The following is a 16,049-nucleotide window of genomic DNA, read 5'->3' on the forward strand; positions in this document are numbered from 1 at the left end:
ACTCAAGGAAGAAAGAACGTATAGTAGTGGTAGTAGTAGTCATAATTCAGTTATACTAAAGATTATTTTGACACACAAATGTTACACTTACACAACACAAAATACAAAACACAAGACCTTAAAAGCTCACAATAATTATATTGTAATATAAAAATGTTTAAACCAGCAAGTAGCGTAAAAATTTGTAGATTTGTGATAGTTACGGACTACCATTGTGCTCAGCATGGAAACTACAGGAAAAGAAACAGCAAGGAATAAACAAAGCATATCCACATTCAGCACACACGCACACACACACACACACACACACACACACACACACACACACACACACACACACACACACACCACACACAAACACACCACACACACAAACGCAAACACACGCACACACACACCACACACACAAACACACACCACACACACGCAAACACACACAACACACACACACACACACACACACCACACACAAATATTGTACCATTTATTGTGCAAAATTTGAGTGTGCAGTGTAGCTAGATGACAAATTCCTTTCGTTGCTAAACTGCCTGGAACGTCTCTGCTGCGGTGACGATGACGACTTGTATTTATGTGAGGTCCTCGGAGAGTCATCAGCTACCACTGTCAGATAACCCTTAGCATCATACTCATTACGAGGTGGGATGGGAGGACCTGAATTTTGATTGGTATGGGTATAGTCAACTGGCTCGTAAGTTTCAACTGTGGAAACAAGAGACAATACATAATCACATTCATAGAAAAAATTATTATAGGGTGTGATAGTGTTGCTTTGGTTCTAAGGTACTAGTACTTTTAGTTCAGTAATATATTTCTAGTTCTAGAACTAAAGTTTGGAGGTGGTTTGGTTCTACAACTAAAACTAAACCAAAACCAACAGAATTTTTGGTTAAATTTCTTGAATTTTAGTTCTATTATAGTGCTAAATTAAAAGGTTTCAAACAAAAGGAAACCTGACAGTGCATTCTAAAAGGCAAACACCACTGCCAATTATCACAATTTATTGAAGTTGCTTATGACTGCAAGTGAAGTCATAAAAATGTTTATTTTATTCATTTGTAAGCTGTCAACAATATGAAATAAAACTCCTCAGGGGTACTAAAACTACTAATATTAACTGAAACTCCTGTACACTGAGGATACTAGAACTAAAACCGTTTTAAAATTGAATACTAAAAAACTAAACCAAAATGATTTTGCAGTACTAAAGCAACACCAGTTAGCAGGCCTCCAGTTTTGCATCCATGGCAGCTTTGTTGATAGTTACCATGTAATATCGAAACACAAGCTACTGCCTGTAATACTCATTGCCTACAACTGTACGCTCTAAAAATGTATTTACAAATAACAAAGAAGACCAAATATTGTACTGTGTTTGCATGGTTGCATACAAAACTATCCCTTGGTTTCTAGGTGATAGCATGTTCTTATAAGAATGAACCCATAGCAATGTCCACAAACAAACAATTGGAAATACCCTTTTAATAAGAATTAGTGACACATTATGGTAAGTTCTGTCCCAAAATACCCAGATTAAAAGTGGAATTATAATCTCCTAAAGTGTTTTCAGCCTTCCTAATACTAGGGACACCTGTAAACATCCGAGATCAAACCTGGACACTAAAACTCTATTGAATGACGAAATGGTGACTGGGGTGATTCCCAGCAACATCACACATGCACTCTAGATATACACATGCTAGAGCAGATGGGATATTCTCTGCATTCAAGCTAAACTTAAGTTCATCGACTTCTCACCAGGCAAAGGATTATTGGAATTGCTATTCCATTATGGATTGTTGAGCAGGGAAGAGGAAGGGAGGACACACGCCCATGCGTATTAATCAAATTCAAAAACGCTTCTAAACGTATTTTACAAAACTTCTTGTACGTGTTCACGGGGATGATATATCAGGCATAAATGACACAATAAATGACACACTGATATCTACAAAGAGTTATTAAAGGATTACTGTAATTCTTTGTGGGAAGTCTGTCACCCCAATCTATCACTACTACTGCAAGTCTATGTAGTTTTCTTCTTAACGGAACAGTTTTTACTCACAAAATTCACATCATTGTAAAGCACAGACGATTGCTCAATCCCCAGTGATCCCTGCCATCAGGATTCCTTTGGTTCACATGAAAACATGTTTTTTGACATAGTGATTCTGTTACTAGTACACACGTGTGTGTCCTGCAGCTTAACATTATGGAATGAAGGTATTCTACCAGGGTTGCTGTATTTGACAGATCAAGGATCAAAGGATTGACAGATCAACAGATCATGTGATAAACATGGTCCACTACTCATTGGAGATATTTATAAGTACTAATTGTGTCAGTATATGATTAAATATACTTGATATAATAATTATTTTATAAAACACTGCACACATCACTTCATCGCTTAAATGCTCACACAATGTTCCTGGATTTAGCTAGCTACGTGATCACTGTAACAATTGAAGGTAAAGCCGCCGACATCACATTATTACATTTGTAGATTAGGTCTACTACCTTCGATCAAGTAAAGCTTAAGCCAACCAGTATTTTTTTTCTTTTATCATTTAGACAAGAAGGTGAACCTAATTAGAGCCAGCCTATGCCACAGCTGTGATTCTACGATCATTTTATAGTTTACCTTCTTTTCTCATTGGAGGAGAGTGTGCCCTGGCCATCAGACCACTGAATCGACCTGCTTTCCTGTTCAGAACCTTCGCTTCAATAAAGAAGATTGTCAATAGCTATGAGCCAAATCAGCTCGCCAAGTTAACTTACTCAGAAGTCGATAAAATCCATAGTCTCCTCACACCTGCCTATCAATGTACAAGATAGTGGACTACATAGACAATTAGACATACTATATATGTATGACCATAAACGGCCGTAGCTAAATCTGTAAATCTGTAATGGTTCGTGGGCATTTTAGTGATGAAGGGAAGTGTGCAGTGTTGTCATCATTAGTAAAATAATTATTATACCAAGTATACTACAACACTAACACAATACTTATAAACATCTTCAATGAGCAGTGGAATATGTTCATCACGTGATCCATCGATCTGTAATCCACCAAATACAGCAACCCATTCTACCATACGTATTATGACCTGCTTTGCATTACTTGTAGTTTGCCTTCATGTGTAGCATGGTCACACATGAAATTGTAATTAGTACATAACTTACTTGAGTCATCCGCTGGAACATTTTGATAACCATGAAGATTATCTGGACCGAGGTAGTATTCGTCACCTGCAACAACATTGTAATTTATTAATGCATACTTCGACTGTATGTCATTATGTACAACTATTAGCTGAGTAGAAATTAGGGGAGGGGATTGAAAATTGTTTGCACATATGGGGATATGTGTGTTATCCTCTAACTAACATTCCACAACATACGTCTACTATACTTTCTCTTGACTGTGTCTAGTAATTTATGTGATAAAAATTACTATTAAAAGACTATCTTGTACCACTTACTTGACTCGTCATCTGGAAGGCTTTGATGGCGTTGAGGACTATGCTGCTCTATGTAATAGTCATTGCCTACAACAGAACATACAATGTATACGACGTACGATAATATTATACTACATGTGTGTGTCAGCATTCGCTATACAAGTGCAGTCAGGAGGGAGTTATGTGGTAAAATTATAAGGGGAACGACAAGACTAAATTATGGTGACCACAGTCAATGATTAACTACACAATAAGCAATAAACTGTAGATCGGATCTGAAACAATTACGTTATTGTTTGTACAAACAGCTGCAAGATCAACTTTTCAAGTATATCAGCCAAAAAAATAAGTAGCCTAGCAGAGGGATGAGCATATTTTTCCCCGCCTAACTTTCTTTCCAGCAACTCCTTTTCACTGACTAATTTTACTCAAAAAAATCCATCTGTATTGCTGAGAATTAATAAATATTTATAGTAGTCTCTCACAACTCACACTGTCCTATTACAATAATCATTTCACAACATAGTGACTTTTCTATTAGAGTATATTCATGTAAAACACACCAGGTTGATGTACATGCCTAAGCATTCAAATATACATAACAAATACTCTAATACAACACACAAGGCAAAACAAACACTCAAAATGATGAACGTACTGTAATGGAAATACCATAACACTGCATTGTTGCTGGTTCTGTGTGTTGTACCACTTGCCAAGTAAGCAGTATACCTTAAATGTCATGCAGAAGATAGATGTAGCAGTTTACAAAAAATAAGTTAGTTGGATGATGAAAGCTTTACTGTAATTCGAACAAGAATCATGTTGTGTCGAAGACAACTGAGTAACCATAGTCCTGGCTATACAGATGGCCATACACACAATTACTTAATGCAGATAAGTTAGGGTGTCTCACATACAACAACAACATCATTATTAGGGGTGTGCATGTACACTGTATATTACGTACTTTCTGGCTCCTCTTTGATCACATTACCACATTGATGATCCTGGGATGAAGTCACTACAGGATAATCATCTTCTAGTTTGATCCCATTACGAGCATAATGATACTGCAGGGTAGCAGGTGTTGATTCTGTTAACATGGCAATGTCTGATCTTCTCTTGTCTAGTGGCCCGGTAGCACTGCGTAGTCCATTCTGCGTATGTCCCAGTTTACTGTTGTAATCTTGACCAGGTATAAAACTGCTGTGTCTTGTCATTAGATGTTTGTCAATTTTGGAGCTATGTGCCATTGATCCCAAGCCACTGTCTACTGATATTGTGTGTGGAGAGCTTCGTAAATTGAGCCTTGGAGATTTGTCACTGACGTCGTCTTCAGAATCAGACCCAGAGTCCATGTTAAGTGACGTAAAATCAGACACCGTACTGGTTGTTATGCTTCGCTCCGCTGAGCCAGCACTCAGGGTTTTGCTCAACTTTTGTTTCTGTGATTTGGTGAGGTCGTCATTATCAATGCCATACTTGAGACGATAGTAAGCGGCCAACTCGCAAGCATCATCTTCACCATCTAAATCATTCCTCTTCAGCTTGCCCATAGAAATAGCCTGTGATAAATAGTACTAATAAATTTGCATTGAAAATGACCATACTAAGTGCAGCAAAATGCATGCATAATTTAGTGGGCACCATTTTAATAAGACCACCTTATTATACAGTAGTAACCATATCAAGCAGGCCCCAAATATAGCTAAAATGTACTTCATGACCTCATTGACCACTTTACACCCCAGAAATAGCCATGTTAGTGGGGCTCCAGTTAAATACGTACATGGTACCAACAACATTACTTGAATTGACATAGTACAGTACATATTCAAAAAAAACTTAATACTATACTAAATTAATTTCTACATCACAGAGTACACTATGTAACAGTAGACATGTGTAGCATAAAACTGAAGCACCTCAGATAGATTTATTTAGGCAAACTATATAGTGTCCCGATAGTTTAAAAGCTCTAATAGAGCACACACTAAGCAGAGTGCCATATGTATGCAGTTACGCACAACTTTATGACAGGTTACTTTACTACTATGTACATACTAGGGATCTGCAATACATATCGATACGGCAAATAAGTATCACAATACGATACTGTACTTAGGAAATATTGATGTATCACAGTTTCTACTAGAACAGGTAGTGATTGCTCTATTACTGCAACAGTGATCTAAATACTCGAACAGAAAACCAACCTGTGCTATGAAATGCAACATTACGAGAAGCCATACAAATCCGCATTTATAAGTGCTGCTGTTACTGTGTTATGGCTAAAACATTGTTACCCAGATCTTCTAAAAACAGTAGCTTCTACACTTTAAGTATAAGGAACTAGCAGTAAACATCTGCTGTATATACTAGCCATATTGACACCTCACCAAAATGCGGAGAAATCCGGACAAGCCTTTGTGGGAGCATGTATTAAAATAAAATGTTTGTGGTAGCTAATTGTCTGGGTGATGTAATAGAGGCAGGTATCCAGGTAGAGATGTACTTTTAACAACAACTCTGTTTCCATACTAAAAATCATACCAGGAACAGACTAGCTATTTGTCACATCATGATCAGTATAATTATTATTGTAATTTAGCAGCATTCACTGAATAAAGAGTGAATGTAGAATCAGAGTTGGTTCTTTTAAGGTACAGATAAATTGGATATTGTTACAACTATTAGCTAATATGCCAGTCATTACTAGCCATGACCACTTTATTATTATAGTATCGTGATACAGTATCGTATCGAACAGTTTATTGATGTTGATACATGATACACAAAATGCACTGTATTGCAGAACACTAGTACATACATACGTATATCATACTGTACTAACAACATACGCACCTCTTTTATAGCATGCATCCATTCTGACTTGCTCCTCTGGTCAGAAGCCTTGATCTCAAAAGCTCGTCCCTTAATGCCACAGGTGACGACAAACCGGTACAACTTGCCCTTCTCGTCAGGTAGGCTGATCACGTCAGTAGCCCTGTTGAGTACCATACCTCCCTGCAGGGTGGATGAGATAGTGTGGATGGTGTGTATGCATTGTGTACTTTATTGAGAACACGACACAGATGTACATGCATGTTATAGACATACAATAACTCATTTATAAAAGCCTCTTTGTTTAGAGGACCCCTCCCTCCATAGGCATAGGACAAAACCAGATAATTTGTTTGAGGAAGCAAAGGTTTCCGTTCCAGCACTAAAAGCAAGATGTAAGCACTAACTGTTGTTGGAACCCTCACCCTACCTGGTCTCTACCAAACAGTCCGCGACAGGGTGCTGCCAATTGATATACCACCATGTGGTGTGTTATCAAGCCTACCCCAGGATGATTAATAGAATATAGACACACCACACATAACACACACACGTACAAACAACAACAAACACACATAATACACAACAAACATTTCACACCTTTTGGGTTAGATCTTCTCTTGATGTGTAATAAAACAAAGTGTCTTCTTTAAGAATAAACCATCTCTTGTTCCAATTTTTCCTCTTTCCTCCCTTCTTGATCAAGTACCCTTTTTTAAACACACCCTTTACCACCTCATCCAGCAAATCAAGTATCATTTCACAAGTCAAAGACATTTCTAATTTGAGGTAGTCAAACGTGTTGGTGATTTCCTCGAGGAACTCAGGGAATGCTATCCCTGATGCTCTGTGTTCGCTCTTCACCACCTTGACAATTGCCTGACTCAGGAATCCACAGGAAAGTACAATCTTCTCTAACAGGTAGTTCATCTTTGGTTCTGTGTATATGTACATGTACACATGTACTAAATACAGTAAATTATGCTTAATATTATAAAATTCATCACCAGGTGAGTGAACGTGTTTCTGTGCATGGTGGAACTCCTCAAAATGGGACACTTTGAAACATGGACCCTGATAATTACGACACTTGTTCCTGGACTAATGTGTGCAAGTGCAGATACAGCATCCTAATATGGCCACAAAGAACAGACAGAGGTTCACCACCGCCTGTAAGAACTAATACAGTACGCTGACACAGCAAATCATGACTTGATTTGGCAACAATCACAATCAAATACGTACTTTGAGAAATTACACTCACACACACAAGCACAATATGTAGGAAGCATTTGTACATAAAGATGATACACATCAGACATGCAATTATGGTTAGGTTAGTGACTGAAGTGAGTTTGACCTATTAGACAGCTTTCACTGTAACACACAGACAACACATAGCCACATGTCTTCACTCAATCATTCACATCTGAATAGTGCTATCATTTGAAGGCAACTCATTTCAAAATGCATGAGGTGTCAGCCAACAGGAATGACACACTATAATAATTGTTGTGATAGTGTATCCTGTTTGTACATAACTGTGGTCACCTGATGTGTGGTCTTTGTTTTACATTTTCAATAGACCTTGTGCACAATGGCATAATGAACACAAATATGGTCATGATATTTTTGGGGACTAGTACTGATACAGTGTACTTATGGAGAAATTGTTTTGATCAATTATATTTCAGTCATGAAGCTAGATATTGACCAGTAGTGGGTATAGAGTGACAAAAGCCACTCCATACAAATGTTACTTAAATTATCCTGGAGCATGCAATACAATTCGTTTATTGTATCACCTTGTAACCTTACCTGTTCCATAGGGCTCGATATCTCGTTCCGTGGCAGAAATGATAATTTTTTTTCTCCAAAGGTGCCTGTATGTTAGTCTTATGCAGGTGAATTGTCACCTAAGATATATGGCCTCAAACATCTGGAGTAAAAGAAGTGGCCTTTACAATTTTAGTATTGCTACAATAATTATCATGAGTGCTTACATACAGTAGTCAGGATCACATGGTGGGCACCAGATAGAGTTAAAAATGGACTAGGGTTGTGATAGCAAGCTCCACAGTCTATCTGTTAGCTAACTCTGCACTGCAATAGCTTATGTACACTGTACATGCATAATACAATACATACATATCTATGTCAACAACTGTTGCTCTGGTGTCAAGACTTAGTGTGTATAGTCAAATAGTGTAACCATCTTGTCGTGATGTTTGAAAGTTTGTTTATGAGCCAAAACTGTTGGTTTCCCAAAATACGTTGCATTTGCAGTCAGACAACACATTTATTTTTTAATGCTTTTTCCTGCATTAAAGGTCTGTGGACGTCATGTTCCCACAGCCAGAGAAACATACATACATACAACTACAATATTACTTACTTACTCACATGCGTGCACAAACACACACACACGCACACACACATACATGCATGCACACACACACACAACATGCATACACACACGCACGCACGCACGCACCCACCCACCCACCCACACACACACACACGCACGCACGCACGCACCCACCCACACTACTACTACACACATGCACATACGATACTTACCACTAATCTGCACGACTAGTTCGTCCCCTAGTAGCTGGTTGAAGATGACAAACAGTCGATAAGTACAAGTATCACTCAGCCACTTAGGATGAGCCAAAGCCTTCTTCTTCTCTGATGAGTAGTGTCTGCAGGTGGGGACAAAATGATACTATACATACTCCATATGCGAGTACCCATGACTAAACAACCTTCATTAATAGACAACGTAGCAGGCATACGTTTATGCATGTTTTTCTGCACATGAAAGTGTGTGCGTGTGCATTGTGAGGCAGCATATATAGCCAAGTGGCTAGAAAAAGGCTCCAGGTTCGATGCCCAGTTGTTGTTGTTGTTGTTTCCTTGAACAAGAAACTTTTTTCACATTGCTACAGTCTACGCAGCTGTATATTGGGGACCTGGTGGCCTGGTGTCATCTGGAGAAGCAGCCCACCCAGCTGTAACATCAATGGGTACCTGGTGTGAACTGGGGAAGCAAAAGTCAACTGTCCTTGTCTCATATAGCAGTGTTGAGGTTGTTGTGGAACTTTTGGTTCTGCGACCTTTCTCTGGACAGTAAGGTTACTAGCCCTGCCCTAGGAGCTGCACAAGGTTCAAGCACCTGACTGTGCACAGGCATCCCAGTGCTGGTTCACTGGGCAGCAGTACCTGTGTTTAACATGGCTGGCAAGAGCTTTTGTTGAGTGTGTGCGTGTGCGCGCGCGCGTGTGTGTGAGGTAAATATGACAGATATAAGTGAGGACACCATCCACTCACTTCCAACATATCATTTGTAGTTTCTCCATTTCCACTTTCTTACTAGTCTGCTCCATAGCATCCTTAATCCTCCTCTCCATCATGATGGTGAACTCTTCTGCTGCGATGGCGTTCTCATAAAACTGGTTAACCTCAAGGGGAGGGATAAGTGGGATGTGTTCTGGTGAACGAAATGATCCAGTCTCTGCATTTTTCTTTTTTGGGAACCAGACTAGTTCAGTGACGTCCTTTATAAGTTCATCAAGTGCTGAAGAGCTTCCCTACACAGTGAATGGAAGTAATAAACAAAACATGATCACCTCATTATAATGACCATATAAAGTATGGTAACACTCAAATGCAACATCATCCTGTTAGAGTGCAAGCAATTAAAAAAGCTGATTAAAAAGGGTGTGGCACCTGTTTAGCTCACGAGTATTCATCCTGCTTCGATGAATACTTGCAAACGAAAAGGGTTCTACGCTCTTCACTTAGCAAGTTTTTTTTAAGTTACCTGCACTCTTGCGAGATGAAGTTGCATTTGAGTGGTACCATAGGTCCCTAAATATACTAGTGTAAGCCATGGTCTCAGCAATAAAGACTTTACGGCCCTTCACTGTACTAGCTACAGTGATGTTCTCACGTATGTACACACAAATGGAAGAACACAAAATCACTAGAACAAGTACTACACAGTACTCACCGTAGATATCGCTGCTTCTATCACAGTTAGAACATGTAGTATACAATGTCTTGGGATATTACCCAGTATAACATCCACTGTGAAGATATATAGTAATAGTATACACACCACAGATATATGTACTACTGTAACCATTTATATTATATTCAGTTCTGCACATATACAAATGCACTGTAGGCTATTCATAAAGTGCACACACTTACAAATAAAACACACAATGATTACATATTACACTGTTTGTGTACAACATAATTGAAGCCAACATACAGCAGTGAAGTCAGTGTGTACATGAACAACATTAGCCAGATACAATGTTATACCACTGGCAAGGAACTGTTTACAAGCTGTTACTCTGCTGGCCAAAACTGAAGCCATTTCTAGTCATACCAGACAAATTGTTTTATACTAACATACTGACAGTGTTACCACATATATGTACACACATAGGATTTCTTGGTTGCCTTGGATACTGACAGTTGCAGGATTTCAAAGCAGCTAATGATTGTCAGCTAATTATTGTCAATTAAGAAAATGTGTTTTACTGGACACACCCTTTGTTACAATAAGTGTTCTTAACACTTGTAGCACAATCATTTAATAAAGATTATTAACTGCATGTATGCAGGTTCTGAGCAGTGGCCTAACTATGCACAGTGTGTTATTACACAGTGGACAAAATAGCCTCCACTACCTAAAAGTGACCTGTACTCAAATTTCTGGCATAACAGTTTGTCGATGTCATACAGACGCTTGCTTATCCCAGGGAACAACCTTGTGTACCTAACGCCACACCTACTCTAGATAAAGGCTTGAGAAGTGCATAATACTTGACAACAAGCATGAACTGTAATCGTCAAGTTTCCAATAAGGCAGTGGAATGTAAACTATGATATTATATATAGTAATAGGGTAAGTGTGATACCTTAAGTGAAAATAGAACACACACACACACACACACACACACACACACACACACACACACACACACACACACACACACACACACACACACACACACACACACACACACACACACACACACACACACACACACACACACACACACACACACACTACACACACCTACAACAATCACAAAACACACACACACACACATACACACACAAAAAGCAAAGCCTTTGGTTACTGTGCTAGCATGGGTATGCTTACCCAGTGAACCAGCACTGGGACACCTTTGTGTACTTTAAGTACTAGTGCTAGTAGTCAGCACAGGCAATCCTCCTGGGGCAGGACTAGTAACCTATAGGAGACTATACAGTGCTTTGCATTTTGGTTGTCAGTCATACAATAATTCTGAACGGGACTCATGTGAAAACCAACCACCCAGACATTGTCAAATTCTTACAAAGTATCTGATTGACTGTTTTTCACGTATCACCAGCAATAGGAATTTTAACTGACAACTGACTTGCAACCTACTGTACCATGTCTCACAGGTGAAGGTGTGAGCACCCGAAGTCCCACCTGGACCTTCAACCCACAGGCTACACAGAACATGCACAAATAATTTTTTTATTACAAGCTAAACATTAATATGTAAGGAACACTGTATGAACCCACTCTCGTACATACAGACACACAAACACACTACAGACACTACAGACACTACACACAATTCACCCACACACACACAAACACGTACCTTTCTCCTGTTCACTAGCCATGGTCTGATGGTGATGGTCACCACTTAATATTACCAGTTACTGTGGGACTATTCACTCACTAAAACAAGAAGTAACAGAAGTATGTACATTAGTATAAACAGTGTCCATCCACATAGTACATGGAAAACTAAGGGTAGGTTATGAGGATGGGTTTAAACAGCATTTTACTAACCATACGTCAGAAACAATAATATCTATTTTGAAATAGCCAATTTCAAGAGTTTGTCAAAAAAAATAAATTTTTTTTTAAACAAGGGTACACACACATTTAGTACACTTTGTGTCTACCAGCAATACCCATGAAGAGATTACGACATCTCTATGTTACTAGATGTCTTATTTACATATGTACTTACGCAAATAATTATGTGACTGGATCTGTGAAAAGGGGTCTATAGCCTTTCCAAATTCTCAAGTTTGACTGATCATAACTTCTAATGTAGTTAACCTATCACCTTCACATTACACCAAGCAATGGTGCCATGTTAGGGATATTTAGTGACCAAATTTCAGGGTGGTACTATTTTCACAGGTGAAGTTATGGGTTGCCAAGTACATGCAATCGGAAAGGCTATAAGACCCCTTTTCCCAGATCTGGAAACATATATGTGTACGGGGGTTACTATTCAGTGGACTGGACTACTGCACTGGAACACTGGACTGGATTACTGGACTGACATATTTTTGGTTTTTGTACATTCTATGGTTGGATTTATTATGGAATCTTGCTAGTAAGCACCCTTAGGGCACCTGCATCCCACTCCTAACCCCCAACCACCACTGTAAAGAATAGGAGACTATAATATTTCTGTATGTTAGTATGTACCATTGCTGCCCACATCACACATGAAAGAGTTATATTGGCAAGGAATTACAACAATTTCACACTACAAATTTGAATAAGTTCAAACTCATGCTCCATTAACTATTTAGGAACCAATGACATCACATCAGTGAATTGCTTAGTCACATCACAAGAATATCGTCTACATAGAGAACACCAACTGGACAAACCAGTCCAGAGTTTACAGTAAACATCCTGGTTAAAGGTGTGTCAGTAGTGAGATAATACTACCTGAGTCATACCACTGGATACCTTAAGAGTCATTTCTGAAGTGTCCTTATTTTAGGAGTATAACAATGGTCAGGGCTATCAAAGTATCCACATTCTAATGAATGGTCTTTGTACATAGTACAGGGACCAATGAACTACTTGCTATGTACATAGCTGAAGGCATACAGGTTATAAGAGCAAACTATCAATGGATACAGAGTGGGAGAAATGTACAACTTTATGCATGGGAAACACAGTGTGTTGTTATAGGCCCTGAAATACACTTTATCACAATGCTACTGTACGTTAAAATACATTGACTACCAATGTGAAGCAGTTGCAGAGGCAAGAAGAAATTTTATCTTACAATGACTACCTACCCATTGTAGGCTTCACTACACATACTTGATGGTCAGTAACTATTGTAGGAGTGACACACAAAAATATGTGATTAACAACAAAGGAAATCTACAGTAGCTAACAAGGGCACCAGTGATGATGACTTGGAACTGCTATCCCACTGAGGACCCACACAAGCTAAATTAAAAGCTAGTTAATACTGAGAGTAGGAGTCTCTTGTGATTAACCTGAAGTTCTCACCAGTTAAAGGTTGCAAAATGATACAGCCTTTCTAAACCCATAGTCTTTCTTCACAATATTTTTTAGATGAAAAAAACTATTACCCTGGTGGATTAATGACTTGTTAATTGACAGTAGCACAGTAACGCGCTGCATGTACAACACACGCAAGAAATCTCTTGTACTAAACCCTACGTACCAATTTTAATCGATTGTAAATCAGTGTCACGAACTAAAATAGATTAAAATCATCGTCTTCTCCACTTTATAAATGACACAAAACAAAAACTCTACACAAGGTTTCTCCTAAAATGGGTTGTCTAATTAAAGCGCGAAACTCATGTCACGTCAATAAACAGATACCAAACAACAGCGTTTTACGTGCAATAATACTATGGAGACGCTAGGAACACTTACAACACACCAAAATACAAACGTAGTAACTCACTTTATGGCGGGCGGAGTTCCACACCTCTTCCATTGTCAGCACGTGATGACAATGGCTAAGAGCCCCACCCCCACACCCCAAAGTATGAATCTACTCTATTTGCAGGGGGTTATGAACCATTCAATGCACGAATAGCAACCATTGATTGGTATATAAGTTTGCTATCAAGTCTATGATGATTACTCAAAAAGTAGACGATTTTTGACTTCATAAAAAGTCTACTGCAAGCACTGGCGCGTTTAATTGGGTGTAGGCTGTGGAAAGAAAAAAAAGAAGCGAGAGAGGAAGGTGCAGTGCATGCGTACGAAATATCGCATCCTTGAGTCGAGAAGGTGAGAAACTCACTGTGTTAAAATACTGAACAGATCGCATTACATGATTGTGTATTCTATTCTTACCGACCGCATCTGTTTTTCGTATTGTACGTTTTTGCCTTGCATAGCTATAATGTAAAGGTTTGGTAAAATCGATCTTGTAAAGTTTTCAGCTCACAAGTCAGTGTTCTATCAAGCCAGCATAATTTACCGTTTTGTGTTATTCCTGCAACTTGTATAGCCTTGGTTGTCACTGATTTTGTTTATGTGATTGTATAAAAATGTCAAGTGCTACCGAGGGGTCCGACACTTTTTGAAATCTCGTACGCTCCCTGCTGTAGAAATCAGAAATCAAGCCTCTAACCTCCGTGATTCTCTGTAAGTTGGAGAATATTTCCGTAAACTAAAGCTTGCGTAGGCGGAAATCAACCTGGAAATCAGAAATCTGGAAATCTCGTACGCTCTTTTCGAAGTGTCAGACTCCTCGAGTGCTACACTTTTGCGGTTGTGCCAGGCAAACAGAGGTTTGAAAAACTATCATTCTTATAATGAAAATGGACCGCCTGCCTGCATGCAAATATGCCTGGGTGCAGGATGGGAAATAGAGAATTGGCCATGCAATATAATATCAAAATGGTGATAGAAAAATGAGGCGTCAACAACAGCAGGTCACTAATTCCTGCTACAATGCTCTAGGTGTTGAAGTCACTACTTTACAATAGTGGACAATCCTAGCATGCAAACATTTGGTGTAGGAGGGGCAAGGCTATTAGTCTAGCACCTCCCACCCCTTTGCAAAAAAGAAAGGGTCTGGTGAAATACAAATACCAAATCATTTCAAAAGGAATTCAATTAGACAATGTACATAACTGCTGGTTTCAACTGATGATTGCCCTTCAATTCAAACAAAAGCATTGCGTTGCCAAGGTGATTTGTGTGTGAACGTCATTGGCTGGCTCCCGCCAAATCTGGGGGTAGAAATGATTTAGTATCTGTGTTTCACCAGACACTTACTTTTTGTGAAGGGGTGGGTGGTGCCAGACTACAAGGCTATATGGATGTACAATGTGATAACGAATCTGGATAAAGAAACTATGGCCTGAGAAATGATTTGAATCACAATGTCAAGATGATATACAGTCAATATACTGCAAGTCTATTGTTTGTACAGTTCTCACCTCCTTGTGGTCACACTCCACTTTGTACTCTCCTTCCCAGGTCCTTGACCCTTTAATACTCCATGCTTCATCCTGATCTCATGCTGCCATGGTCCTACAAACTTAAATACATTGTAACAGTATGTATCATATATTACTTTAATTGTTTCATATAGTGTGAATTGTGCTCCTGCGTTTTAGGCATAAAGTTAATCAAGGATGACTGATCGCAGTTTCTTAGATAAAGTCAGAGCTTCTGAGGAATGTACGTGTGTACATGTTCAAGAGTATATACATGTGTGTGAAACCTACTGTATTTCTTTCTATGTATATGTTTATAGTACATATGTGCACATACACAAACATACTGTATGTGTGTATGCACATACGTACGTAGGTGTTATGTTATAATATTCAGGGATCAGTATCTTACAATTATGCTTTAATCTGTGAGGAATGGCAAGC

General features: G+C 38.8%; 2 protein-coding genes across 3 annotated transcripts in view; one reads left to right on the top strand and one right to left on the bottom strand.

Annotated features, from left to right (window-relative positions):
* Positions 1 to 45: 45 nt before the first annotated feature.
* LOC136247029 (uncharacterized) lies at positions 46 to 14,256 on the bottom strand. Of its 2 annotated transcripts, none has more exons than XM_066038620.1 (12): positions 14,114 to 14,256; positions 12,011 to 12,090; positions 10,348 to 10,424; positions 9,666 to 9,925; positions 8,913 to 9,037; positions 6,933 to 7,270; positions 6,354 to 6,515; positions 4,456 to 5,053; positions 3,507 to 3,572; positions 3,208 to 3,273; positions 482 to 720; positions 46 to 230 (listed from the first exon to the last, which is right to left on the bottom strand). In XM_066038620.1, the coding sequence occupies exons 2-11, from the start codon at positions 12,030 to 12,032 to the stop codon at positions 485 to 487; spliced, it is 1,950 nt and encodes a 649-aa protein (XP_065894692.1). In that variant the 5' UTR covers positions 12,033 to 12,090; positions 14,114 to 14,256; the 3' UTR covers positions 46 to 230; positions 482 to 484. The 2 variants fall into 2 exon arrangements, with proteins under 2 accessions (XP_065894692.1, XP_065894693.1); XM_066038621.1 differs by lacking the exon at positions 14,114 to 14,256 and adding an exon at positions 13,865 to 14,017.
* LOC136247027 (protein NLRC5-like) overlaps positions 14,244 to 16,049 on the top strand; it is a 28,164-nt gene continuing 26,358 nt past the window's right edge. The window contains exons 1-2 of the mRNA XM_066038615.1: positions 14,244 to 14,445; positions 15,786 to 15,849. Of these exons, the coding sequence (XP_065894687.1) occupies positions 15,804 to 15,849 (46 nt within the window). The 5' untranslated portion in view covers positions 14,244 to 14,445; positions 15,786 to 15,803. The remainder of the gene's footprint in view (positions 14,446 to 15,785; positions 15,850 to 16,049) is intronic.

Source organism: Dysidea avara, chromosome 2, assembly GCF_963678975.1.
Source record: "Dysidea avara chromosome 2, odDysAvar1.4, whole genome shotgun sequence".
In the NCBI taxonomy this organism is placed as follows: Eukaryota; Metazoa; Porifera; class Demospongiae; order Dictyoceratida; family Dysideidae; genus Dysidea; species Dysidea avara.

What these genes read in the sequence shown, in the direction of transcription:
- LOC136247029 (XM_066038620.1), bottom strand. Translation starts at nt 12,032, where the DNA reads ATGGCTAGTGAACAGGAGAAAG. An exon ending in CTACAAATGATATGTTGGAA is followed by an intron (nt 9,038 to 9,665) that starts GTGAGTGGATGG and finishes CCCCACCTGCAG; the next exon opens with ACACTACTCATCAGAGAAGA. An exon ending in GAGAAGATCTAACCCAAAAG is followed by an intron (nt 6,516 to 6,932) that starts GTGTGAAATGTT and finishes TCCACCCTGCAG; the next exon opens with GGAGGTATGGTACTCAACAG.